At 41.6% G+C, this 27,507-nt stretch overlaps 1 protein-coding gene across 4 annotated transcripts in view; it reads right to left on the reverse strand.

Moving 5' to 3' along the window:
- The window catches only part of GLI3 (GLI family zinc finger 3), a 278,558-nt gene that overhangs the window by 104,238 nt on the left and 146,813 nt on the right, over positions 1-27,507 (reverse strand). For all 4 annotated transcript variants that reach the window (XR_002520954.2, XM_021935856.2, XM_009203061.4 and 1 more), the window contains one exon: positions 11,951-12,056. Coding sequence is in view for 3 of the 4 variants with exons in the window: in XM_021935856.2 (XP_021791548.2) it covers positions 11,951-12,056 (106 nt within the window). In the remaining variant the exon portion in view is untranslated. The remainder of the gene's footprint in view (positions 1-11,950; positions 12,057-27,507) is intronic.

Consider the following 27,507-nt stretch of genomic DNA (forward strand, 5'->3'; position numbering starts at 1 on the left):
TTAACTCCCAACTTCCTGATAAATCCTCCCTCTATGAAGAAGCATCTTGATCCTGCACACTGAAGTGTTTATTTACTAAATGGAACACTGGCAGAGAACCTCACAACAAAGTCTGTGCCCCAGTGATGCATAGCCATATTGGGGGCTCACAGAGGTCAGACGCCAAGAGCCTCATTCAAGCCAGGCCCAGCAAGAAAAGAAGAGAATACCAATGAAACCAGGCCCTGGCCACATTGCTTGGTACTTCCCCAGTTCTTTAAGGAAGAGTGTCTGTGTTAAAAATAAGTATTTATACTGTATCATCTTCATCACTGTGTGTTCAATCATTCCTGACAAACTTTTTTGTCCTCTTTTTTATTATTTTTATTTTATAAAACTTATATTTATAATTTATTATTGAAATTATTATTTTAGTATTAATTAAATATTATTATTTAATATTTTAAAATCATTATTAAAACTACTCCCAGGTACACTATCAATAAATGCAGACCCCTGGTTAGCTACAGTGCACCCCACCTGCTTGTTAAGAGTAGAAATTCTCATGTACAAAAAAGCAAGTAAAAACTGAACGTACCCTTTATAAGAATTTTGCTTTTAAGACAGCTGAATTTTGTCAAGCTATATCACAATGTTTTACCAATATCTACATTGAGGGCATAATGCACTAAAGAATAAAATATTTACTCTTTGTTAACAGAGTTAGAAAACATAGTTCATAAGTTTACCAGCTGTTCATTTCTGTCCCAGTCATAAACCATGCTTCAAAAAATAACACATGTATAAGAAAATGTAATGGTTATAATAAGATACTCGAATAATTTTGTTTTTGTTATTCATTATTTCTATACATGTGGCAATCCATTTTATGCAAATTATGATGAAATTTTTTAGATATGTAAATTTAACTCAAATGGAGCTGGTGGGCTCCCCTCTCACCCTACACGGGATAATTTATGTTACTAACTTGGGCTTGAGTGTAACACCTGAACTACCCTCCTTCAATAGCCTTATTCACACTGAAAGAAAACCAAATGACTTAGTAGCCTCCTTCACCGATTTTAAGGCTAGTAATGATTCAAGAGTAGCCATGTTATTAAACTAGAATGAAGCACTACTCTCCTCACTAATGAGGTTAAAAAATGTCTTTAGGTCTCCACGTTAGGGGCACTTAGCAAGCACTCTGTTTGGCAGAGACCCACAGAGGATCGAAGCCATGGACTAATCATACAGGCCGGAATCAAATGGACTGGAAGAATTAGGAGACTTGTGGCTCGAAGGAATGTAATTCATGCAGAAAAGCGTTGTCAGAGCAAGGCCAGGGAACCTCATGGGAAGAAAGCAAAATAAACAGTTCAACAAAGAAAACAAAGAAGGGCCAATAGGCTTTTCTAAAGCTTGAGTACACTGAGACTTCAGTGGGTGCCTAGGACAAAGACCTCATCAAAGGACACCCTTGCAAAGTAAACAGACCAAGGAAGGATGTTTCTCTCCAATACACTCGGGGGAAGGGGGTGGACTCTAATTTTCACTCCTTCCAATTCAACTTCCACAACTCCCAACTTCCAACTCAACTCCCTCCTCCAACAAACACAGAAACCACCACCAATAATAACCTAAGTAACTAAAAAGTCCTGTTTGTCTCAGTTAAAAGATGGGGAAAGGTGGAGAGGTTAACACAAATTAAATATGGTGCAGTGCATCTCTGGATCGCACTTCAGATCACGAAAAGGCCTTTGGAAGTGTACCCACCTCCTGGGTCAGATCCCCACAGCCTGCTCCCCACATTCCAGAGGATGAAGAGAGACTCCAGAAGTGCTCAAGGATTTAAACTTGGAAAATTCTCTCTCACATATAGTATACAACATCCACAACTGTGCAGCTATTCAATTGCGAGAATGGAGTCTAGCATGGCTTTCTGAAGAAGGCTGCACCTCTGCTCACAGCTCCAGCCTCACTCTTCTGTTTCCAGTGGACTTTTGACTTGGACTATTCTTCCCTCAATCCAATGACTACATGTATCACTGCAGCTCTGAAATGACTTTGATCATTAAAACAAGATTAAAATACTTGAGGCTGACCTTCTTTTCCCCCTCTTGACTACTTCCTTTAAGATGGAAGACCATGCCGTCTTTGGCTGACTAATCCCAAGGACAGGCTTAGAGTACTACAAGGAACACAGACAGAAGTGAGCACTGTATGGGCACATACGCATATATAGTAACATAGTGAAGATAAATTAAAAAAACATAACATACTTACTTTAAATAAATCAGTACAACATGGCAGGTAATAAAAGTATTAACATAATCCAACGTAATTCTACTATTTATCTGTTATATCCCCGGCAAATAGCATATGAAAAATCAGAGTCGCCTTTAGGGGTCTGATTGCTCATGTTACTGACTCAGAATTCTAACTTTGCTCCCGAAAACTTCCCCTGGTGTGTGCAGTGTATGTTGATGACAATGGGTGCTAGGAATACGGAGATTTTACTCTGTGGGGGAACCAGGGATTACTTTGAACAGAGGCAAGAAGCATTTTAGTAAACTGGGAATGTTTATTTCCATGCTATCTTAAAAATGTAAAGCATATTCTAGCAACATGGTTTGGTGATTTGTTTTGTAAATGAGGCAATTCATTTAACTCCTAGAGCTTCCCTCTCCTTCCACCCCATCAGATGATGGAGATACTATTCACTTATGGTGAACTTGGCAGTATTTGGATACTATTTGAATGTATTTAGAAGAATATTGGCGGTTTTCCTGTTTCACATGTAACTTGTTCCCAGGTTATGAAAGACATATTAACCTTGTCAGGCCTGAGGGAATAATTTACTGTGCCCAGTTAACCTAAGTCCCTTAGGCTGGGCGCTGGCTACCTAGGCCATACTAGACTTGGCCATGGTATGTACAGAGCTCCTTAGGAACAATTTACAGGTGCTTCCAGGCAATGAGGGACCCTGTATGGGAGAACCTTAAAGAAAAAAAAAAAAGCCTTAAAAAAAGAGAATGCCTTCAAGGGCAACTGTACACACAATTCACACAATTCATTTTGATATTAGTTCAGATTTTCAGTCTGGGGCTGGGCTTCTATTCCCTGTAAGAGTCCCAACTGAGAACTTGCTTAGAGTGAATCTGTCACCTCCCTGTATTGTGTAAGAAAGTTTTAAATATCTGTCACTTATAAACATGTGAGATGCTGCATATGCCAAAATACTAGGTGATGGGATTTTAGAAAACCTATAGCTTTGGGTCACAGACTCTCACTTTGATCTTTATTGGAAATGCACTCACATGCTCTAAGGCAGTTCCTGCCACTCTGACTATTCTCCCTGCATTATTTTCTTCCTGCACACGCGCGTAGACACACATAAAAGAGGCAGAGTATATTTCTAGCATCGCACTTGATGTTTTTCAATACAGAGTTGTAAAAATTGAGGCATTGTCACCAAATTAGCTAGGTCAGCACTGGAGGTAAACACAGGCCAGTAAGTCATGTAACTTGTTAATTTTTACTGAACTGAAACAAAATCATACCCATTTCTGCTCTGGTCTGCTTTTACAAAGTCTGCATCAAAACTAAAAGTGGTCAAGATTGTATTTTTCAAATTTATTTCAGTATAGCTATCTGCAAAAACATCCCTACTTTTTCTCAGAACTCTGAGGATGAGTTTCAAAATCCACCTCTCTCCTCCTATTTCCTTTTAGTGTGCTTAGTTTGCTTGGATCACTGAAGATGCAAAAATCTCGCTAATCTGTTACTTCATATTCAGAAAGTTAGCAAGCAGGTTCCTGGAAACATATCTGCTAACATTTATTTTCTGATGTATGATTTTCCCTGGGGCAGGGATGGGGATGCCACAATAACAATGAGTGACAGGCAGCCCTGTGTCACTGGCCTTTGTTCCCCTGAGGAAAGGTCTGAAATGAACTCAGCTTGCAGTGTGGCTATAGGAAATGGCATGTCTTTGTTTAGGTGAAAAAAGTGGGGCTCTGTTACCTAAGTGAAGGAGAGACGGCCACATAGGAAAGGCTGCAGGCAGCTTCAGTTTGGGCAGTATTCATCATATAAAACTAACCTCAAAGTGTCTTTCCATCGGGACAAATTCTGTTAAAGTTCAATTTTCTCAAACACATATTTAAAAAAATAAATAAAATGACGACAGTAAATTTCTGTTTTCTTTGAAGCCAGGCTTAACATGAGTGGAAGCATTGTACTCAAAGAAAAAAGTCTGTTACAGCTCAGTACCTCCCAGGCCCCCGCAACAGGTCTGACAGCAGCCTCTATAGAGTCGGCGGCTTCCGGTTCAGTGAACGTGAATGCCTCAGTCAATATCTGCTCCTGGACCGTGCTGCTGAGCGCAGCACAAAGAACACAGGAATTTTATCCAAGAAGCTGAGGCTCAGACTCTCTGAATATACACTATAATTAGGGCCTGCTTTCTCTGCAACTGAGGACTGAATTCAATATTTCAGTCATTAGAAATACTGCAAAACAGAAAGGAGTATATGCCCTTTGAGTACAATTTATCTGTTTTGTGGTTGTTTCTTAACACAAAGTAAAAGTGTGTATCGGTGGATCTGGATTTATGTGCCCGCTCATCAGAATTTTAAAAGTTTAGGAATTGAAACCCAACCATCTTTTCCTAACTATGAGGAAACTATGTATGTAGGCGGCCTAAGACAGTTCTTGAAAATTAGGCAGGCCTTAAACTTTTTCAGTTAATCACGAGAAATGATAACCAAACAATAAGACATTTATTTTTTTATTTGACATGATATGCAGTGAAAAATGTGAAGAACAGCAGTAGAAAAGCATAAAAGTAGAAAACATGACACATGACATTGCTCATAATAAAGAGAAAAATAAATAAGAGAAAGAAGTACAGAGTGAGGATGGAGGGGGGTATTATTTTAGACCAAGGGTTGGCAAACTATCTTTCAGGCATTCCAGGTCATATTCTCTGTCACAGTTATTCAACTCTGCCCTTGTATTGCTAAAGCTGCCACAGATGATACTAAATAAGGAATGTCACTGTGTTCCAATAAAACTTTATTGACAAAAACAGGCCATGAACTGTATTTGGCTCAGAGGCCATAGTTTGCCAATCCCTCTTTTAAATGGTTGTTTCTAGAAGACCTCTCTGAGAAGCAGAAACTGAGCAGGGAAATGTATGAAGGGAGTAGGCAAGTCATAGGTATCTGAAGGAAGAAGGCTCCAGGCAGATACACATTGTGATCTAACATGGCTTCCCTTCTATTGGGTTTACCACTATAATCACTAATTATTATCTACCCATGTTCTAAAAGAGTCTTCTCCAAGGTGATTAAGTATTGGTCAATACTCCACCCAGCTGATGAATCACAATTTACCAAACCACTCCTGTGGCTGAATATGTAAACCGTTCTGTTGTTTAGTGTCATACATTCTACAGTACCAAAGACTGATAAGCATCTCATTTTTGGGTTACTTGACAGGCATATTAGGTCAAAGGGCCTGACCGTGGCTTTTTATGGCTCTTCCCACACTGCTGTATTTCTACCTTCGGAATCTGCAGAAGACAATGACAGCCAGTAACACTGAAAACTTCCTATTAGGTGCTGTTAGAAATAGTTGTGCTCATCCAGGAAGTAGAACTACAGCAGCCAAGTCTGTGGTCTTCACTTTCTCTGGCAAGGCATGGAAGTCCGGAGCAAGGGGTGTGGAGTCTGACGAATGGGTTAACACAATGGCACTACCTACTTGTAAGCTGGGTAACTTCTCTGTGTCAAGGTGTCCATATCTTTAAAATGAGACTAATAACTCCAGCACAGAGTCGTTATAAATATTATAGGAGATGACTACATAAAGTCTTTAATATTGTGCTTAGCCTATAGTAAGTACTCAAAAATGTCAGCTATGGTCATGATTATATATTTTTTCAACTGAATTGTCTATTCATCTCTTTTTTGCCCTTATCTTTGATATTGCTATGGTCTTCTTAAATTGTTAATTTAAGATGGCTAATTTCATTCATTTTATTTCCATGTGTAGGGTCAGGAAAGCATCAACACATTAAATAGTACTCAGTCATATAAGGGGACTAGTAACTGCTTTAATATCAGGAAATTCGTTTGACAGTGGAGAGCATCTGACGTGGCAATAGCTACTATTAATAGAATCTCTTCTATTAAAAGTAGTCACTAAGCTTTCGTTTTTTGAATCCTAGCTTATTGGCATGAGGTGACACACTCAAACAAAAACAAAAGAAAAATAATGGTAATAGCAGTGACCTATTATTTTTATCATCATTAAAACTAATATTTATTTAGGAGCTACCATATGTAGAGCATGGGCTCAGCCTAGCAAACGCAAAGAAACACACAGATAGTCTTCACCCTGAGAGATGTAATTATAATTTAGTTCACATTCTCTTTTTCTTTTTGGGGGGAGGGTGGGAAGTGTGTTAGGGTTTGCTACAGGATTTGCTAGAGTTTGCAATTTGATATGTCATTACACTTTACCAGTCTGAATAATGGTTATGGTAAAGCACAAACACTGGGGGGAAAAAGAACTTTCCTTTGTTAATTTTAAGTTACACTATTAAAATATTCCAAACTAGTTATGCTCCCAAATATAATTATAAGATTTTGCTAAATCTCCATATTTTACTGGAAACTTCCCTGAGAATGCAACGAATGAAATCACTATTACCTGCACAGGCCCAATATCGTGTTTTAAGTAAGTAGCTAGACTGAAGAGGCTCCTTTGGGATAAGTATGTGAGCTCTCAGTAAAGATAATACCAGGACAAGCAATGTGCTAAATTTGGGGGAGGGGAACTCAGTAGTAGCCCTGGTCATCTACTTACTATTTCCTTCTCTAAGCTTTTACCATAATGATATCTTTTCTTAGAGCTTTTTCTCTCTGGAAAGAAATGTATTTATTCATATGCCAAACTTGCTCTCATCTCCCTGCTCTCATCCCTAACAGGCAGCCATAATTAAGGGGGCGAGGCCTTACCTATTTCAAGTGCACTCTATTTCACAGCTGATATTAATGATCTTCATGTACAGAGTCCTTTCCCCAAGGTGAAGGGAGGTGGGCCACTTTTAGTGGGAAGAACAGCTCTCCTTTCTTAGGTGGAACGATTCCAGAGAGTGTCAGGCAGCCTTGGAAAGAGCCACATTGACTCAACAAAGAAAAAAAAAAAAAAGGCTGACGTACGGAACAGAACGTGAGTGCTCATTTTCCCTAAGACAGAAAAGCTGGTTTTCGAAAGTGGATTAGTAAAGTGGATGGTGAAATGCAACAGCCTCTATGTGAGCTGGCTTGGGGTGCAGTACTCCACGGCACAAAGCAAGAGCAGCTCACAGCTCGACTGGCAAGAAGATCGGTGGGGCTTAATTATTGCAATGGATTAGTAACCAAGGATCCAGCTTTGGAAAATGAATTGCAGATCTCAGTATGAAACATAAAGACAGTTCGAAATTCAATTCATACTGGTCCATAAATTAGAAAACCTTGGCTCAGAAAGGTTGTACGTAAGGGCTAAATTGCTTTTTCCCAAGAAAAATCCAAAATGAATGAAATCAAATTGGAATTTAAAGCTACTTTATAATTTGGATTTCTAAAAATACACCGTGCCTACTTTTAAAAAGGAAGCATGCTTACTTGAGTTCTAACACTAAAAAACAAAAAACACACCCTCAAAATGCAAGAGAGAAAGTACTTTAATTATTACTGCGGAAAGTAGTCACTGGACAATGCAATTGTATTCTGGGGTAGGAGGCTGTAATATACCAATTGCCTACATTCCCAAGTGAAATTTTAAAAATTAGTACTTATTTTTAGCCTAGCAGGCATCATTTGTTCCCATAAAATAGAATAGTGTCTCCTCAGTTAGGGAAGGAAAAGCCCTGAGGTCAACAATGCAAGGCAGGAAATACAGAGGAGACCAAGAAGTAAAAATATATACATAAAATACGACTATGTGTGTAGAGATTCAGGTTTTTTCATTAGTGCACAAAATAATCTCAGTAATAAAGTAGACTCACTCTGATGTTTTTTCTAAAACATTATACTTCTTGCAATCTAGCTTAATAAGTCTCTCAAAGGATTTCAGAGAGAGGGAGAGAGAGAGCAACATTCCAGTTGTTTATGGGGCCTAAGACCTGGTGAATTCAGTGGAGAATAACTTTGCTTCCGAAACGGGAAGATTCCTCATATCCAGTGTTTCTTAATTTTCAAATTACTTGAATTAAACAAATGCAATGCAGGAATTGTACATTTTATAACAACCTTTACGTGACAACTCAGAGAATACTACTACTTATATTTCAGGTCCTACTTAGAAGTTCTGAGTCTAAATTCATAATTTTAAGTTAAGAAACAAAATGCCAATAAAGTATAAATTATTTCTAGTGCTGTATTTGAATTCATTCAAGTTTCTGTACTCCTTCTACACTGCCTAACCATAAACTGTGGGTAACACTGTAAGAATAAGCAGGGCAAGCTGAAGGCATTCCATTTAACAAACTGGGTTCTTTAACACAGACTGACGTATTTCCGTACATATTTATAAGGCTTAGTGGTTATTATTAGTCTGTAATTGCAGTTGTTCTAACACCTAATAAGCCATGGTTGGGAAAACAAAGGCAGGTTAATTTGTGATTTCCTCTACTCATTCAGAGGCAAATTAAGTGTCAAACAGCTAATACGAAACATATTTCATTTTATGAGATTTTAATTTAATTCTGCACCATATTGTTGATGCCTTAATATAGGGTGGTTTATCTAAAAAGAGGAGAAATTTATAAACCTCTTTCAATAGAATCTTTAATGATAGGATATGATAGCATAATTACAGAAGCGCCTGCTCTTCTTCTAAACAGAGATCTGTCGGCATTTCCATCAACAGAAATACTTGTTTTTAGGAGACTCGTAATTTAGTTCTTAAAGCTGGCACCAGAAGAACAATTGGGTGTACAAAATGAGAATATCTCCAAATTTTGTCTTCTTATAATTAAAAATATTTATTGCAAAAGCTTAGTACTCTTCACTTGATCTCATTTTCCACAAGACAATTATATAGCAAACAGTTTGGAATTCAAGTTTTGGATGAAATGATTTTACTTTCCTAGGTAACTGATTCACCCCTCAGCAAATACATGCTTTTAAGATTTCTATAACCAAGCCACATTTGCCTCGATTAGCCTCCACTTTCAAGGTGATCACAGGAGTCTACTTATCATACCTCAGAAGGTGCAAGAGCAACCCAGGGACTCACAACTGAGCAAGGGCAGAATAGAAACTCCCAGTATTTTTCATGCCCCCCCACTGCCTGGAATGCCCACTTTCAGCATTTGTTTAGAGCTCTGTGCTTTTCAGAGTGCTTACATGAACATTATTTCATTGAACTCTCCCTGTGATCTGAAGAGCTGGGTACAGCAGACAGCTTCATCTCCATGTAATGAAACCAACACATGCAAAGGTCAGTGGCCAGAGTCCACAGCACAAGTGAGTGGCAACACAAGAACAGGAATTCGAGCTCTCTGACTGCTCCTCCACCGTCTCTCAGACTGGGCCAATGTGAGTGTCCACTGAGCATCTTTTACAAAGTGCCTGACCAAGTGCTGGGCACTGCCTACGAAACTAGCAGGGAGCAGTGACTGTTAACAGTAAATCACCAAGTAAGAGGAAAAGCATCACAATAAAGCTACACACAAGGTGCTACAAAAACAGTCTCTGGGACGGCCCTTAAATTAGGGGCCTTGAGGATGAGTATAAGCAGGAGTTCACCATGCAGAGAGGGAAGGCCAATGAGACCAATGCAGAGAGAATGTCGGTCACAAATACACAGGTGCGTGACATGCTCCAGCTTTCTGGGGCCCACTTCATAAGCACAGTATCCACCCAGGGCCCTGCCAGGACGCACCAAAACCAGGCAGTCCCAGGAGGCCACAAACCCATAAGCTCACCATTCTCTGTGCCCGCAGCAATGATATTCCCTCTTGGAATCTTCCAGGACTTCTCTTTTGAGGCTCAGGATTATCTGTCGGCTTTATATTATCAATCTTTTTGATAATTATACATTTAGGCTGCTAGAGAACGATTTAGTCAGATGCTACTAAAGTATCCAAAGCTTGGCTATAAAAAGCAGGAAGAACTAAAATCCAAAGAAAACCCAGCTCAACAGTACACCTGAAATGTGACTCCCCCAAATCTGCCTATGAGGATGGTCCAGAAGTGACCCATCTTGTCTTGTGATGTTATCACCATGGGCCAATGCAGGTCAGTAAGCAGGGCCTAGAACACACAGTGGGGGCTAGAGGAGGGCTTACTGTTATATTCTGCCATAGAACAGAGACTTGGGATTTTTACTGATATTTGCATTTATTTACAAGGCAAACTATAATGAATGCAGAGGAGTAATATAAACTCGTTTTTAAAAATTGCTCTAAAACATCATTTCTGAAAGAATGAAGAACTCCAAAATTCCATAGAAAATCTGACCTAAATTAACTACATCACAAAGGCTCCAGTCTGGGAGGAATTAGCGATCCATGTCTCCAAGGCCTATCTGGTCCTTGCATGCGCTGAACCATGGGGCAGATCCGCATCTGAGATCCATGTGGTCACATCTGTACCATAAAACCTCTGTATAACGGGGTGAATTACATGTCATGTTTCAGGCTGAACTAGGAATTTCCTTCCCTTTGTATAGGGAATTTTAAATTGGCCTCCTGGTTTCATTAGAGGGTATTTTTAGCAGGCTTCAGAACCCTGTAAATACTTACTTGTGTTCCAGTGAAAAGTCAAAGAATAAGTCACAAGTTTCTGCATTCTCTCTCTATAAATACCCACTTCTCCTTTAATGCTTATAGAAGTCTGCAACACAGATTTATTACTTACCTCCAGGCAAATCTGCTCTGAAATTACAATTCAGTAATGGGAGATGGATCCAAAAAACTGTTGGTAAAATATTATATGTGTACTTGGGCATGTAGTTAGGATTGTTAATATCAATTAATTCTGTTCACAGAGGAGGACTTGTTTTAAAACAACTTCATTTTTCTTTGGCATAATATGTAATTACACAGCTGTAACTAATAGCCATGGAGATGCAATCTACCATCTGAATAACCAGCATTATTCTTCAAAGTATTATTTGTGCTTTTCTAACTTTACTGTCTCCAAATAAAGGGTGATTATTAGATATGACTAAATGTATATATCAAGCCCGTTTGCAAGGGACAGCCCATCCCAGAGAGTGGCTCCCATTATTATAGTACATGACAGTTTCCTGGACAGTACTACAAAAGAATACTGTTTTACTTTGCAACTCCACCATCCTTTATTTCCTCCAAACCAAGTTAGATGGTATTTATTTCCAAGAGATTTCCTTTTTCCTTTTCTAATGTATGTTATCACTAGCATTCTTTCCTTTTATCTTTCTGTAAACCATGTGCTCAGTCACATTTGCCATTTTGTTTGGGTGACATTCCCATCAATCAAGTGACTTTTGGTGTACTTACATAGGGGCTATGAAAATTTACCATAAAAATTTCATCACAATTCCTTGTGATCCCCAGAACAGGACTTTCGTGTTACAGAAATTTGAACATAAAAAACTTCAAACCTAATGTCGACCAAATACATATTCTGAGTGGTAACTTTCCATTAGGCTTTTACTTTTTAATTTAGTATTTACAGCCCACAGAACACATGTCAGCAAAATATATAGGAAATACTTGTCGACTACCTACTGTGACAGGCATTCCTCAGGAAACAGCAGGGATTTGCTTCAGTGAATCCACGAACACATAGGCTTGCTATATTTCAAAGTAAATCTTACACTTCTATCACATCTTCAAAGCCCAGTGGTCGTGCCATTAACAAAAAGTCCTGAGATGGTAAAAGCCAGTATCTCATTCCATTTCATTAACAAGGAAAGTGTTAATACTTACATATGCAATGGAGGAATCGGAGACGGATCGTAATGGTAACGGCCTTCATGATGTCTGGCATCAATTGGTACAGGAGGATGGAAGGCAGGGAAAAGATGAGGAGGGTCTGAAAAAAAGAGGGAGCCCAATCTATATCAAATGAACACTTTCAAATAGCATTCCGATTCACAAAGCAACACTGCTATACTATTGTATCTTCACTACTTACACTTTTTTTTTTTTTTTTTTACGGAGTTTCGCTCTATCGCCCAGGCTGGAGTGCAGTGGCCAGATCTCAGCTCACTACAAGCTCTGCCTCCCGGGTTCACGCCATTCTCCTGCCTCAGCCTCCCAAGTAGCTGGGACTACAGGCGCCCGCCACCTTGCCCGGCTAGTTTTTTTTTTGTACTTTTTAGTAGAGACGGGGTTTCACCATATTAACCAGGATGGTCTCGATCTCCTGACCTCGTCATCCGCCCGTCTCGGCCTCCCAAAGTGCTGGGATTACAGGCTTGAGCCACCGCGCCCGGCCCACTACTTACACTTAATCTAAGAATTTGTAGAAGAACTCTTTAAGGTTAGTTAAGAGGTTCTGTGAGGTACTGCAGCAGTATGACTGAGTAAGTAGTGCCTGCACCTACCTGAGAAGGTAGAGCCTGGGATTGACTGCAGCTCAAACCCAGACAGGAAAGCAAGAAAGAGAGGAACAACACAGGCTCCCTATCTTGAAAGATAGGCTGACCAGAGGAGAAGGGCTGAAGGGAGCCACTAAGCCAAGGGGAACAGATTAGAACACACTTATTTGAAAATAAAACTACATTGTCAAGTTAAGTTTTAAACAAAGACACTGTGATACAAATACTAGTTTCATTTTTCCCACGTTCACCATACTTTTAAGAGTGGAAAGGCTCGCTAGAATCTGTGGCTGATATATACACACATGCATATGTTTCTTTTTTTAAAATTAAGTACATATTCCCCTCCTTCTTGGCCTGGGCTAGGCCTCCATAGTCCCCACACAAAGGCAGCAAATCTATGCCCTGTCCAGAGAAATACTGTGCAGCCTGCCTGGAAGAGATAAAGCTGACCCACTCACACTCAACAGCGAGAGATCTAGAGCCAAACTCAGGGAATTCCTCCCAAGGTAGTGTTAACATTCATCTTGGACCCAGGTCCCCTCCTGCTTCCGCCTTTCCCCAGTCCAACGCTCTGGGTTCCTGAGCTGCTGGGTGTGTGCCCTTCCTTAAAAATAGCTCTCCCACCCCACTTATTCCTAGTAACTTACACCCATTGTCTCTGAAAATAAACTTTTATTTAAAAAAAAAAATAGTGATTCACTGTAAAAACTGAAGAGAGTTTTAACAGATTTTATAATTAGAAGCATGACTGATGAGTCAAAGTTTTCCCAAGTTTCAAGAAGCAAAATGAAGGGGTCCAAAACCCGGAGGTTTGACTCCATCCATGGCTATGAGACTAAACACGACAGCAAATTCTTCAAATGTGACAGGTCCACACTGGTCATGCTGGGAGCCTGCCCAGAGCCAACGCTGCTGAGGACTGATGTGCACACCAACAAGCCCCAGAACGGCTTCCAGTTATTTCGCCCTGGTGCTGAGGGTAGCAGTCTCTAAAGGCAATTCCAAAGGGGGCCCTCTCTCCGCGGACAGGTTTTGATTGACCACCTAAGAATGCACAGAGCATCCCCCACGGGGTGCGGGAGGCTGCGAGGCCATGCCAAACACACAGATTAAGAGGTGGCTGCACCCCCTGAAGTCGGCTGCATCCCCTGAGGTCGGCAACACCACCGTCCCAACTGGGTAGAAGTGGATGATTATTAGATGTGTGTAACGTTGAATTCAGGTGGTTTTGATTCTCTTCCCTATCCATTTCTCTATTTTCCAAATTTTCTTCAACAAGCAACTACTAGAATATAAGCACAACAAACCTGTTTTTAAAGTTATAGTACATTACTTCCCTTGTTTCGATTTTGTCCCTGCTGCCTTCAAGAATCTAAGACTCTGTTTACGAAGAAAAAAATCCAGTAAGAGTAAAAAACGATGAGCATAGCATTCATAGAAGCTCTGTGGTCTACCAGGGAAGGACCTGAAGCTGTAATTCTATAGTTTACCACCAGATCTAGAATCTAGAAAACTTCCCAGAGGACTGTTTTACTGAAAATGTCAGTGACTCACTGTACTTTGTCACCGTCATTTCTGTGACCGTTGATTTGCTAAGTTTGAAAGTTTAAGTTGAATGTTTATTCAGCAATGTTGGCAGCTTCATTGCTGCACATAGCTCAGCCATCTTGACAATAAAAAGTCACCCTCTGTAGAGCCCAACATTCTATATCTCATTTAACCATTTTCAAAGGAAATTGTGCATCCTTCTTAAAACAACATAAAATCAAGTGGGGTCATCTTTTGCACTCGTTTGAAAGCCTGACATATACTAGTGAATCTTTACTGATTTTAAACTTTTAAATAAACCCAAATCAATCAGATTCAAATCTACCTGAGGGTGGATGGCCATGAAATATGGGGGTGGCTCTTCTTTCTCTTCCACACCTTTCAGCTATTGCTGCCGATGCAAACATGCACGCCCCCTGCAGACTTCTTACTTAACACACATCATCTGCTCTTGGCAATCAGAGAAATAAACTTACTAGAATGGGGTGTGAATTCAGCATTCATAAAGTCTTACCCACCTCCTCAGGGCATCGCACATGCACCAGTTTATGCGGTTGTTTTGAGGGACACTGACAACTATGTCAGAGTTGGAAGGTATTCTCACTTCTTTATTTCATGGCTCTTGGCTGTGTTCTGCATGATGAAATTCTCTCCACCAGATAAGTGGGTGTCAACCGTATCTGGTTTTCTCTATGTGGGTGCAACTACGAATTATGACAACGTACAAAACCACATTTTTTGCTCAAAATGTGTGAATTTATTCCACATTTAATGTATGCCTCATATACCCCCGAAGTAACAGTCACGATCTTTTATATGAGTGTTTATAATGAAGTTGCAGCGATTATGTGTATGGAGGGAAGACCAACCAGTTAATCCTATAAAATCAAAAGCGTGTACCCAACAAGTATAAAATTCTCTTCCTCAAGGAAAACCTACAATGCTATCACGCACATTTAAAAGACACTGCCATCTTCTCATTTTCAAGAAATTATTCTTTCAGGATTTAAATTTTCTCTCTCTCACCCTCTCTCCCGCTTTCAGAATAAAGGAGAAAATGACCTAGCACTGCAACAATAAATTTGAGAGGAAAACATAAAACACAATTACTGGGGTACTAAGTACTCATTTCTCACTGTTGAGTCCACAGTGTTCTGTGAATTTAAAAGTTAATTCTGACTGAAAGTAGGTGATGCGTCTTATAACACTGTTTTCACCAAATGTTTATTTATGTCCCAAGAAAATTTATGAATTCTGCATTGAAGAATTATGTTTAAATAAAGAACAGAAAATTAATGGATATGATCTGATTTGACCAAAGACATCTGGTTTCGGTTTAAGTGTCTCACTGTTTCTACGTTTCCCTTCTTGATTAAATTTAAAATAACTTCTCCTGGATTGCAGAAGTCTGTGTGGACAATTATACCTTGTGTTGGTTATTAGTAGAAATCACACCTCTTAAGCCACTTTCTGGGAAAATGCAATGGAACACCCCTCTTCCAATTCAAGACGTGCTCGACTATAGCTTAACAGGATAAATGAAGAATGAAAAGCAGTATGGGCATGTCCTGTAACATACGTGGCATCCCATGATATTAATCCTAACACGTTTCTCGAAAAATGCTCCTGAATCCTCAAACGTTGACTACTTGCCTCGCTGGCGTCTAGGTTTGTCGTTTCTATGTGGCTCAGCGGCATATTCCATCACTGGCCCAAAAAGCTGTCCAAGAAAACCCACATGACAAGAACAGGCCCCTGTCGCCAGAGCCGCCATAATTACCCGGCTCGCGGTTTATTATTTACACATGAGCAGCGCAGCTGTGACGCATCATAACTCAAGCGTATGTGTAATAAGTTACCGGGCCGCAGCCATCTCCTGCCCTGCCCCTTGACAAAACACCACATGATGACTTCTCCAAAGTCAGGCGAAAACTGCTGAAGCAGAAGGAAGTGCCACGAAACCTGGCTACCTCCTATTTATCATACAATTTCCTGACTGATGGCTCCACAAACCAGCTGCTAAGTGCTGTGTACTCTACTGTCAGCAAACTAACGGGCTAAATGGAAGACAGGGAGAATAATGTGCAGAACTGGTGGAATCAATTTTACTGAGGGAATTAAAATTCTTCCAGGTGGGGGTGGGTCTGCGGAACAGTGGTAAGCAGTCAACTGTACATGCTTATGGTTGCAAAGATGATTTATTACAGACCTGCGAGAGGTTTGACTATTGTGCCCGAGTCCTCTTACACTAAACAGAGATTTGAAGAGTGTGTACTCTCCCAGGCTTGAGTGGAATAGTCTTTAAACCCTATAACTATGTAATTGGCTTGACACATGTTTAAATTGAAATGCATAGCAAAAATATTTGTGCTGGGTAGAGTTGTCAGTATTCCATTTCACACTGGCTGTCATCATGTTGGGCATTAAGGATCTCATTAGAAATGAGAGGCATTGATTTTTAGGTCTCTTCACAACAGCCTGGGTTGATCATAAAACCTGTAGCCAGAGAATAACCGAGAAAGACACTTGGAGATTTATCTCTAGTTGCATCCTTCTCCCAAGAAATAGTTTTAGTATCCTCAGGCTATAAGATCTCTTGGATGCCATCCTGGGAAACTGTCTTTTAAGGTTTGAAATTTACATACAAAAATTGCAGATTAAAAAAGAGAGATCAAAGTCTCTCAGTTAGTGCCCTGAAGGAGTAATTCACCAAATGATACTTGAATGGTCTGAAAATGCCCAGGAAACAGTGCAAGAGTAAACTGCCAAGTGCAGAAGTCCTCATGGGTGATTTAAATACTGAAGTCGTCTGTACACTGGCCTTGGAATTGATTCGACATCAGAGCTAGAGATGATTTTCTGTCATTAGAGTTAGTCCTGCCTGTAGGAATGGCCAGTCCCCTCAAACTCATTCAATCATCTGCCATCAGCAGAAATATCATTAAACAGCATCCTCTATGCTACAACCAAAATCACCATCCAGCTTCTATAAAGTGAAATGTCTCAAGCGGGAGAGGGAGAGAGCAGGAGAGAGAGAATGAGAGATCCGACTGCCAAGAACTCACTCTAGTGAGATAGCAGAGAGGAAGCCCAGGCCTCATCACTGTTTCTTCCCACCATGGAGCTTCTCCAGTCATCATCCTCGTGCCTGCAAGACCTTTTTCCAGGGCTCAGTGCACTGTGGGAGGCCATTTGGACTGACTCCAAGACCCAGACTGACTTACTAACTCAGACAACCTTGCAATTCCTGCCTATGGATGACATGGCACCAGAAATGAGCTGATCCACCCTCTGAGGACACCCCAGGTAACCTAACGAGGAGAGTCTAGAGCAACACGTTTTGAGCAAGGCAGTCTGTGGCCCGCCATGATCTACTGTGAGTGGAATCTAAGGAGTGCGACCCCACAGGGCCCTGCTGTGGACTTGCTGGGCAGGATTCCCATGGCATCACCTCATGGAGCACTAGAAATCTTTTTTCTGGTCTCACAAGCATATGACATGGGGTTAGAAACTCCTCCAGAGTCATCAGAATGAGACATTTTATTTATATGATCTTCCACAGGGTAATGCAAGTTTAAAGAAGCTGTGGTTCTAGCATACTCAAGAAATCTTGTAAAAATGCTCTGAATCTTTTTTTTTTAATTATCTATTATTTTGTCACTTTACACAATGGCAGGAGCCTTAACTTGAAGAGTATATGCTATAGCAGGAATCTGCAAACTATCACATGTGGGCCGGTTTTTGTAAATAAAGTTATTTTTAATTTTTTTAATTTTGTAGATGTACATATTTATGGGTCACATGAGATAATTTGACACAGGCATGCAACACATAACAATCATATCAGGGCAAATGGGGTATCCATTACCTCAAGCATTTATTATGTGTGCTATAAACAATCCAATTATACTCTCTTCGTTATTTTAAAATGTACAATTAAATTGCTTTTGACTATAGTCACCATGCTGTGCTAACAAACACTGGGTCTTATTCAATCTTTCTTGTTTTTTTTTTTTTTTTGTACCCATTAACCATTCCCACTCCCTGCTCAACCCCCACTATCCTTCTTACCTTCTGGTAACCATCCTTCTATTCTCTCTCTCTCTGAGTTCAATCATTTTAATGTTTAGGTCCCACAAATAAGTGAGATCAAGTTGCTTCTGCACCTGGCTTATTTCACTTAACATCATGACCTACAGTTCCATCCATGCTGTTGCAAATGACAGGATTTCATTCTCCTTTATGCCTGAATAGCACTCCACTGTGTATATGTACCACATTTTCTTTATCCATTCATCTGTTGATGGACCCTAGGTTGCTTTGTAAATAAAGTTTTATTGGAATACTGCCATACTCATTTGCTTACATATTGCCTATGGCTTTATTTTCCCACACCAACAACAGAGCTGACCAGCTGAGACAGAAAACACGTGGCCTAACACATTTGTTATCTTATCCTTTATGGGAAAAGGTTGACAAACCCTATTCCAGTGTACCATGATAAAGTAATTTGCAGAAATTATTAATTTCGAAAAAAAAAATCAACTTTTTCTTTATTGTGTTGTTTAAGCAATAACACTAGGTACGTCAAATATTTTCAATGCACTTTCCTTAAATGCCAACTTGTGTGACTGACGTAATATAGTAAAAGTGTTCATATTAATCATCAGTCAATAAAGAGATACCTACTTTTAGCAAAACCTGTAACAAGTAGACAAATTTCAAGAAAATTGATGAAATTAACCATAAATCTAGCAATAATAGCAGGAGCTAAGCATTTGAAAATTGAAGTTATCTTATAAATTAAGTAAAACAAATACAAGTTTACATAAAACACTAATTAACAACAAAAACGAAGCTATTTCTAAAACCCGGTAAGCTTTTACTTCTGGCAACTACCCAACAGTCTTAACTCCTGGTGTATAAACTTCCACGGACATTCCCCGCTACTCAAATAACAAGCTTTTTATCATTTCTTTTGTGTAAGAATGCAGACTATTAAATTAATTAGTATTTTAGACCTAAACGCTACCCATCGCCACACTCTGGTCACACCTACAATTCATTCTTTTTTTTAAACAGTCAGATAGATCCCTGCTGTGCTCCTCAACAAACATGATCATGTGTTTCCCACAAGAAAATGCCAAATGATCCTCCTCAAGTGAACTGACAAAAGAAACCTCTGCCTTTACTACTTCAAGTATGTCCTCAGTCGTGAACCAACAATTGATCTCGCCCCTTTCTGGAAACTTCTAATTTCTTCTGTCCTTAAGTTGCATGTTTCTCCCTTCAAGATCACATCCAGTGGATGCCCAAAGGTGGAAAGAGAACCACATCTACCTACTGGCTGACCAACCATATCCTTCCAAACAGAGACTCTGGAATGTGTCCTGCCTGTGATTCCACATATATGCATCCAACATTTTTGTTGTTTTCAGCTTTCCTGCCAGGATAAGAGAGAAAAAATAACCAGAGAGAAAGGCAGCAAAGAGAAATAAAGAAAGGTTTACATCATTCTAGCTGAACTGCAGAACTCTCTCAGGGAAATCACATGCAAACATATAAGGAATCACTTAGAAGTGACAAATCTGTTTACTTTGAAATATGCTAATGGTGTATTTTTAGTGACAATAAATACGCTTGGAAATTAAAAATGGAAATTAGTTACTAGTGACAAATTTTTACATCAAAGACTGTATTTTTGTATCACAAAATTCAAAACTCACAGTTATAGCTCTAAAAATATACATTAGGATTCTTCTTTTTTTTTTTTTTTTCAGATTGAGTCTCACTCTATTGCCCAGGCTGAAGTGCAGTGGCACAATCTCAGCTCACAGCAGTCTCCGCCTCCCAGGTTCAAGTGATTCTCGTGCTTCAGCCTCCTGAGTAGCTGGGATTACAGGTGCCCACCACCACACCTGGCTAATTTTTGTGTTGTTAGTAGAGACGAGGTTTCACCATGTTGGCCAGGCTGGTCTTGAACTCTTGACCTCAAGTGATCTATCCTTCTCAGTACACTGGGATTCTTAATGGAATCAGAAGTTTAAACTAAGTCTGGTTTAGTTAGGAAACCAACAATTGATCCACAAAGGGGAGGTCTGGAAGGTGTATTCTATTAAAAATTAATCTGCTGCAAAAAGAGCTTTCAGTGTTACAAAATTAGCAGAAGCAAGTAGCGAGATGTGAAAGCAAAATAACACAGTATGTTTTATAATAGTATACATCTTGTTAAGGAATCCTCTTGACATAAAATAAGCATTCCCAAAGCGTTATCATTATTCTCCTAAGTCTTGTTTCTTTTTAAGTTCTATTATCAAGACAATCCTGAGAACCAAGAAGGGAAAATTTTATTATCTACTCAAAGAAGTTAAATGATCTACCCAGTGTTGCATAAAACTATGGCCTTATGATGCAAGTTTGGTGCTCTTTCTATTCCAATACCAGAGCACACCGGACTTGGCACTTCAAACGTGATCCCTGCCAGGCCAGGGAGACCCAGGTACCTTCATGAACTATCAATCCTGCTTTGGAGACAGCAACCCTGGGGAGCTCTCAGGCAGCACAAATGCAGGCCTGCCAGAGATTGTCGGGGCTAAGGCTCAGCATATCAAGAGGTTTACCCTTGTCTTCACAGTTGCACAAGAGAGAATGCTGCCACCAATCATAAAGAATCATTTCCAGAAATATTTGGAAGTCTCTGGAAGACCAGCAGTATTTCAAGAGTGTGCTGGTTGGCAACTTTGTAGCAATTAAGAAATGAATGAGGCACATTCATTTTGTTCAACACCAGACAAGAAGCTCTGAAAGATTACTGACTCTGCTTCTTTCATCCGGACCATCCACTCCATCTGTAGTTCCTGTCAATCAACAGCTAAAGGTCTTCCAAGGTTTGCCCCATAAATAGTAATTAATAAAAATAATAAAACAAATCATGACAAACACAAGTGCAATTCACTGAATACTTTAATGCAGGTCAGGCATGTGCAATGCCTTTTAGACGCACCTCGTTTCTTTCTTCCTACGGCCTGACCCTGAGAAGCAGGTACTGTTCATACGCCCATTTTTATGGAGAGGGAAACTGACCTTCTCCAGTGTTACATGGGGAGACAGTAGTACAGTAATGTGTCTTTTTTACTTCAGAACCAGGGTTCTACTTCTTGACACAACAAAGTCAAAGTTAAGGCTTTTTATCATCTCTTATCTAAACTATACTCCCCACACCAGCATCCCTAAAACCAAGTCTGAACTGTATCCCTCCCTTCTCCCAAAATGTATAGTGGCTCAGCCCACTCCAGTCCAAGTTCTTCACCATGAATTTCAGGCCCCAGCAACCAAGCTCCATCCAGGACACCTCCCCATCCGAGAGTCAGTGCCCCCTCAGGTACCATGCACTTCATGGCTTATGGTGTCCCCTCAGTTGAGGACAAATTCCCTCTTACCTAAGTCTTACCCCCTCTTCAAGACTCAACACAAACACCTCTCGCTCCGTCAGGCTTCCCAGGGGTTCTGTGGGATCGCGTGCTCCTTCCTCCCTTCTCCATAACCTCCCTTCAGGTTGGCTGGAACCAGTAGGGACGACCCGAGGAATTCTACTTGGACTCGCATCGTGTCCTCCCCACCGCCTTGCCCTCTGAGGGCCCTGTGCTCATCCTCAGTGCTGTCCCTCAGACAAGCACATGTTTACTGAATACGGAGCTTATACCAGCATAGCCATGGGGGTGAGTACACCACACTGCCTTTCCTGCCAGGCAATATGAGGATGAGTCCCTGCCGGGGTGCACATACCCACGGGTCAGAACTGTCTTCTTTCCCTCCCAGGAGTTCTGGGGTGTGAGGGCAGAAGAGGCTCACTTGTCTGTGTATACCCAGCAGGAACTCAATAAATGTCTGTTCTAGGAAAGGTGAAAAGGGGGAGGAAAGACATGAAAGGAAAGTGAGGAAAGTGAGGCCGAGTTCCTCTACTACCGAGTGGTAGACAGCCATCCCTCCTGGAAACTGCGGGACACTTCCATCTACCTGAGGGGCCTCCAACAACAGGCAAAATGAGGGGAACCGACAGGTACGGGCTGTCTCCTCTTTGGAATCCCCCCTGTGCAGTATTTTGCATGCTTCCCATGTTCAGAGTGAGCACAGGGCCAAGGCCCAGCAGATGCCTGCACACCCTGGAACAAATCCTAGCACTCTTTAGGGCAGCTTCCAGCCTGACCAGGCTGCCTGCCTTCTGCTGGGCAGTGAGTAACTTCATGTGGGCACCTCACCACCCTATCCCACGCCACCACCTCTAAGACAGGGCAGACACTGGTGGGCGCTCAGCAATCACACTCCTGGTTGGGACCTTTCCAAGACTCGGAATGCCCTTTCCCATCAGGGAAACACTGATGGCTCCGGTGAATTCAGGATACTTGATCAGGCTGCTAACACCCGTATGGAAAAAGCTCTTTGACACAAAAGGTTGGAGGTCAAAAGTTTAAAAGCTCATGACAGAAATGACAGGGGCCCCTTTGCCCCCACCACCACCTACTTTTTTTTTCTTTTTTGTCAATAACATCAAAGGCTCTGGCATGTACTTAATGCTATTATTGTTACGCTTTGGAATCCATTGAAATTCCAGCATGTTTATTGCACACTGGGAGCATTAAAAGGCTCCACTTTCTTGTCCCTTAAACTCTGAACCCTCACTGTCTAAGAAGCATCACTGTTTGCAGAAACACACAAAGCTTTTAAGCAAAGAGTTTGTTTTAAGGGTTTCTTTCACCATGACTGTAAAATAATAAAGCACACAACATGGCTTCCTTGAAGGGAAGAGCAAGGAAATGATAGAAAAGGGAGAGAATCCCCCACTGCTTATGAAGGAAAAAAAATCCACTTCACATTTCTTGGCTCATGGGAGTACAAGTGGTAAACATTCCCCATTTTTCTTCTGTTTCTCCTTTCTCTGCAACCCTATGTTAGCCACAAGTTGCACATTTTATACACACCTCAAAGACATTGGCTATGTGAGCATCTATCAAATGGTACCATCTGAAGGCGTCCGAAATACCTTTCTTCTTTAGAATGCCTTCTCAAGTCCACCGTCCACTCTGCAGCTACCTCATACTCATTCCTGGATGTGCAGATAAAAAGCCCCACAGCTGCCTGCAGGCTGGTTCAGAACTACTCCAAGCTCCACTCTCTGAAGTTCCCACTAGTGGCTTCCTCTCTTGTTGGCTACCCTTCCCTTCCTTGCTATCTCATCTGGCTTCCTATCTTGATTATTAGCTTAATTCCAGTTGGAATGCTGAATAAATTTCAGACTATCTCTGACTGACCGCCCCTTAGAGCACCTGCTCCTATGGTAATGCCTTGGATGTCTAACCTATGCTATAGGCAAGAGGCACCCTGCCTGGGCCCGCAAGCCCGCCATGCCCATAAAAGGCGGGGGCCACTCATTTCCTACTCTTCCCCTCCATGATTCCTGCAGTTCAGACAAGCTAATATGCTCAGACACACCCTAGAGGAATTCAGTTTGCCAGCGTTCTGTTTTAGGACTGGGGAGGATGATAGGCTTGGGGGTATCAACAAATCTATTCAGCTGGGCTCTGTTGGGGACTCTCCTCCCTGGGGAGGCATTGGTCCTGAGGCTGCTTTCACTGAGCCAAGGCTGCTGGCTGTCTGCTGCCTGTGCTTCCCTGAGGCCTCAAGCTCTCTTGCTTGCCCACTTCCGATTCTGTAGCCTCAGTGGGTGATCTCACTGGCCCTTCATCTGGACTCAGCAGCTGCTCACCTTGTCTAAAAAGACTCAGGCTCTAATGTGATCTCCATTGAGTCCTCTCCTCCCTCTCTACAAAGTGACCCCTGGCTTCTAGACCAAATGCATGGGGCTCAGTCTTCATAAACTATATTTGGTAGGTATCTGATGTCAATGATGTCCATGTGCTCCAAGGGCCCCTAAGGACAGAGAACATGGTCTACTTCTGGAATCTGCATCTACACCTTGTACGCCTGGGTCCACGCCTACAGCCCTAGGTGTGGACCCAGCTCTCCATTTCGCCCAAAGCAGCTGAAAAGGCTCCCCCATTTAAAGACATATTTTCTAGATTTCTTTAAAAACAAATTACGATAATCACTATAGCCATAGTTGAGGACTACAGCCTCAACACATGGACGCGTAATAGCGGACACACTCACACAAAGATGACCCCAATCTGCACTTTCTCAATGAGTTTCCACTAATCAGAGAGTGTGGCCTACACTCATTTCAAAAGTGCAAGACTGCTTCTCACGCTTCTTTGCTGTTTGCAAGTGTTACTAAAGACTTGAAGCATGATAATACGGGATTTAAACAAAGCATTTAAAACAAAGCGTGGATTTAATAACTGACGCTAGGCAACAGACCAAATTGATGGCAACCTACTGGTTATCTTGACACCAATATATACTTGTACAAAATTTATCACCCTCAATATGAATCCTTAGAAAAGCCAACCTTTCTCCTGAGTTTCCCCGTCTCCAAAATCAGGAAAAGGCCAAACACTCAGCACACTGAATGATGCATGCTGTGACCCTTGGCTGGGTACACCCTTCCCATGGGAATCCATCTGTTCTCCATTTCGCCCAAGGCAGCTGAAAAGGTCCCCCACATTTAAAGACATATTTTCTAGATTTCTTTAAAAACAAATTACGATAATCACTCTAGCCATAATATAATTTTTCTTTCATCCGTAAAATAAGGCCAGTAAGACTTAACTCTGTTGACTCCACAAAGTTGTACAAGGCCCCAGGTGACACAGGTGAAGGTGGTTCATAAATTCTAAATAACAGTCATGCATCTCTTAACAATGGGATGCATTCTAAGAAATCTGCCCTTAGGTGATTGTTTCATTGTGTGAACATCATGGAGTGCACTTACACAAACCTAGATGGTGGAGCCTACTACATACCCATGCTGTATGGTATAGCCTATTGCTCGCAGGCCATAACGGTACGGCAGCATGTCCCCATACTGAATCCTGTAGGCAACTGTAACACAATGATAAATATTTGTATATCTAAGCATATCTAAACATAGAAAAGGTACAGCAAAAATGCTGTATTAAAATATTTTTTAAATGCTACACCTGTAGAGAGCAGTTATCATTAATGGAGCTTGTAGGACTGGAAATTGCTCTGGGTGAGTCGGTGAGTGAGTGGTGAATGAATGTGAAGACGTAGGACATTCTTGTACACTACTGTTGACTTTATAAACACAGTACACTTAGGCTGCACTAAATTTATGAAAAATGAAGTGACTGTACCATGATGTTCTGATGTCACTCGCTGATAGGAATTCTTCAGCTCCATTATAATCTTATGGGACCACCGTCTTACATGTGGTCAGTCCTTGACCTGAATATCCTTAGGCAGCACGTGACTGTAGCCACGTTTAAGAAGTCACTGTTCCTTCTAAGTTCTTCTTCCTCAACATAAACATCTAAGTTACCATGAAAGTCAACAACTTCATGTGGGTGTCTTCAGCTTTGCAAGTAATCTGAAGGTTCATGCCATGCTTCTCTCTTGCCCTCAAGCCTTCTCTGATCATAAGACCCAAGAAGAGGCCTCCATATCTCTGTCCCTAAGTCAGGTCTGTGGCGAGGACCTCACTCTGTCTCCTGAACTTCACAATAGACAGACACTGTCCTCAGCTTAACCATTAGGGAAAAGAAAAAAAGTTACAGCTACAAATATGGTCAAAAAAGAACTATCACTTACTGAGCACTCACACATGCTAAGGTCTGCCCTAAACACTCTTCGTATATTTTCTTGTTTATACCACATGACAATCCAAGGAAGTAGGTATTCATATCCTAATTTGCAAATGAGAAAATAGGGATAGAGAAGGTAAGAAGTTAAAGTCAGTAAGGAAGTGACAAAGCTTGGCCTCAAGTTCAGATCTGCCTGACTACAGTGCTCTGGAAGCTACGGCAGGGTCAACTACCGAGGCCTGGGGCCTGTGCAGCCCCTGGGCCTGTGGTCAGAAGGGCCCGAGCATGGTTTAACGTTACGCAGTAGCCATCTTGAAATTCTTAGTAATTTTTCAACAAGGTATCCCCATTTTCTTTTTGCACTGGGCCCCACAAACTATGGAGCTGGTCTTGAGTACAACTGTATTTCCCACAAAAGGACTCCCACCTCCAACCTTCTCTGCTTCACCCTTGTCGACGACAAAAGCTAACAGCTGCTAACAGACATTGTCATGGGTACACTGGGTGATCACATACATCCCGCCCTCACTGCCCAGGTACAGGTCTCCTACCTCACCCAGGCCCTGCCTCGGGCTTACACTTCTGTCCCCTTGCCCCAGTCCCTCAGACATTTCTCCCAGGCACCAGGGACCCAGCCCAGCAGGCAGCACGTCCTTAGCCAGGCGGGATCTGGCAGGACACAGGCCAGACATCAACCCCACGACGACGCTCTCTTGCTGCCACTGGGGCCTGCACGCACTGTGCTAACACAGTCGCCATCTACTGGCCCGCTGTCCTGAGGGATAATTGGGCTCGTTTCAATCAAGACCGAATACAGCAGAAGTCCCTCTACATATAAATAAATCACAATTACTAACTGCAAGAATCCAACCGCTCTCTTCTCCCCTCGTGGCCGCTGCAGAGGAATTCCCAGGCCAGCCAGGACTAGCACAAAAGCCCCAGACTGGGCTGCAGCAATATCCGCTTGCTCGGCTCAGTTTATTATTTAAACAGTTCCTTAACGACTCTTCCCGGAGGTGAGTGAGGCCAAACTGTTTTCCTTCCCTCCACAAAACAGATATGCATGGCTTATTTGAATGTCTCCAACGTTTACTTTAGTCCCCGGTTAAATACCTTCTACCGCAGAGTCAAACAAACAGTTCACTTCATTAGAAAGGCAAACAATTTAGCAAGAGAATACCACCAGCACTTGAGGGGAACCAAGCTGGGCCTCCAAACCCTCTGCCCGGGGAAGCAGGGCCGGTGGCGGCCCAGGCAACAGTGCGTGGAGCTCACTTCAAAAGCCTTTGCACAAATACTTCACACATTCACTGGTAATTAACAGATAACCCCGAAGAGATTATCTGCCCTGCGGCCAAGGACCCTGGAGGATTATCCACACCACCCGCGCAGGAGAAGGCAGAGCCCAAGAGCACACCTTTTTCTCTGCAAATGCAAGTGGATAAAGTCATCTGAGAAAACACCAAAGTGAGCAGCTACACCTCCCCTACCCCGGTGAAAATAACGAAGCAACACCTCATTAAGATAGTTACTCATTTAAGCAACAGCCAGAAGTTGTGCCTGAGAAAAACACACGGGCTGGAGCAGCAAGAGGACACGGGGATGGAAAGTTCAAGACAACAACCAGGGCAGGAGCGCAAAGCCCTTGGTGTGCTGTCAGGATTCCAGCTCA

This window comes from Papio anubis, chromosome 4, assembly GCF_008728515.1.
Source record: "Papio anubis isolate 15944 chromosome 4, Panubis1.0, whole genome shotgun sequence".
NCBI classification, from domain to species: Eukaryota; Metazoa; Chordata; class Mammalia; order Primates; family Cercopithecidae; genus Papio; species Papio anubis.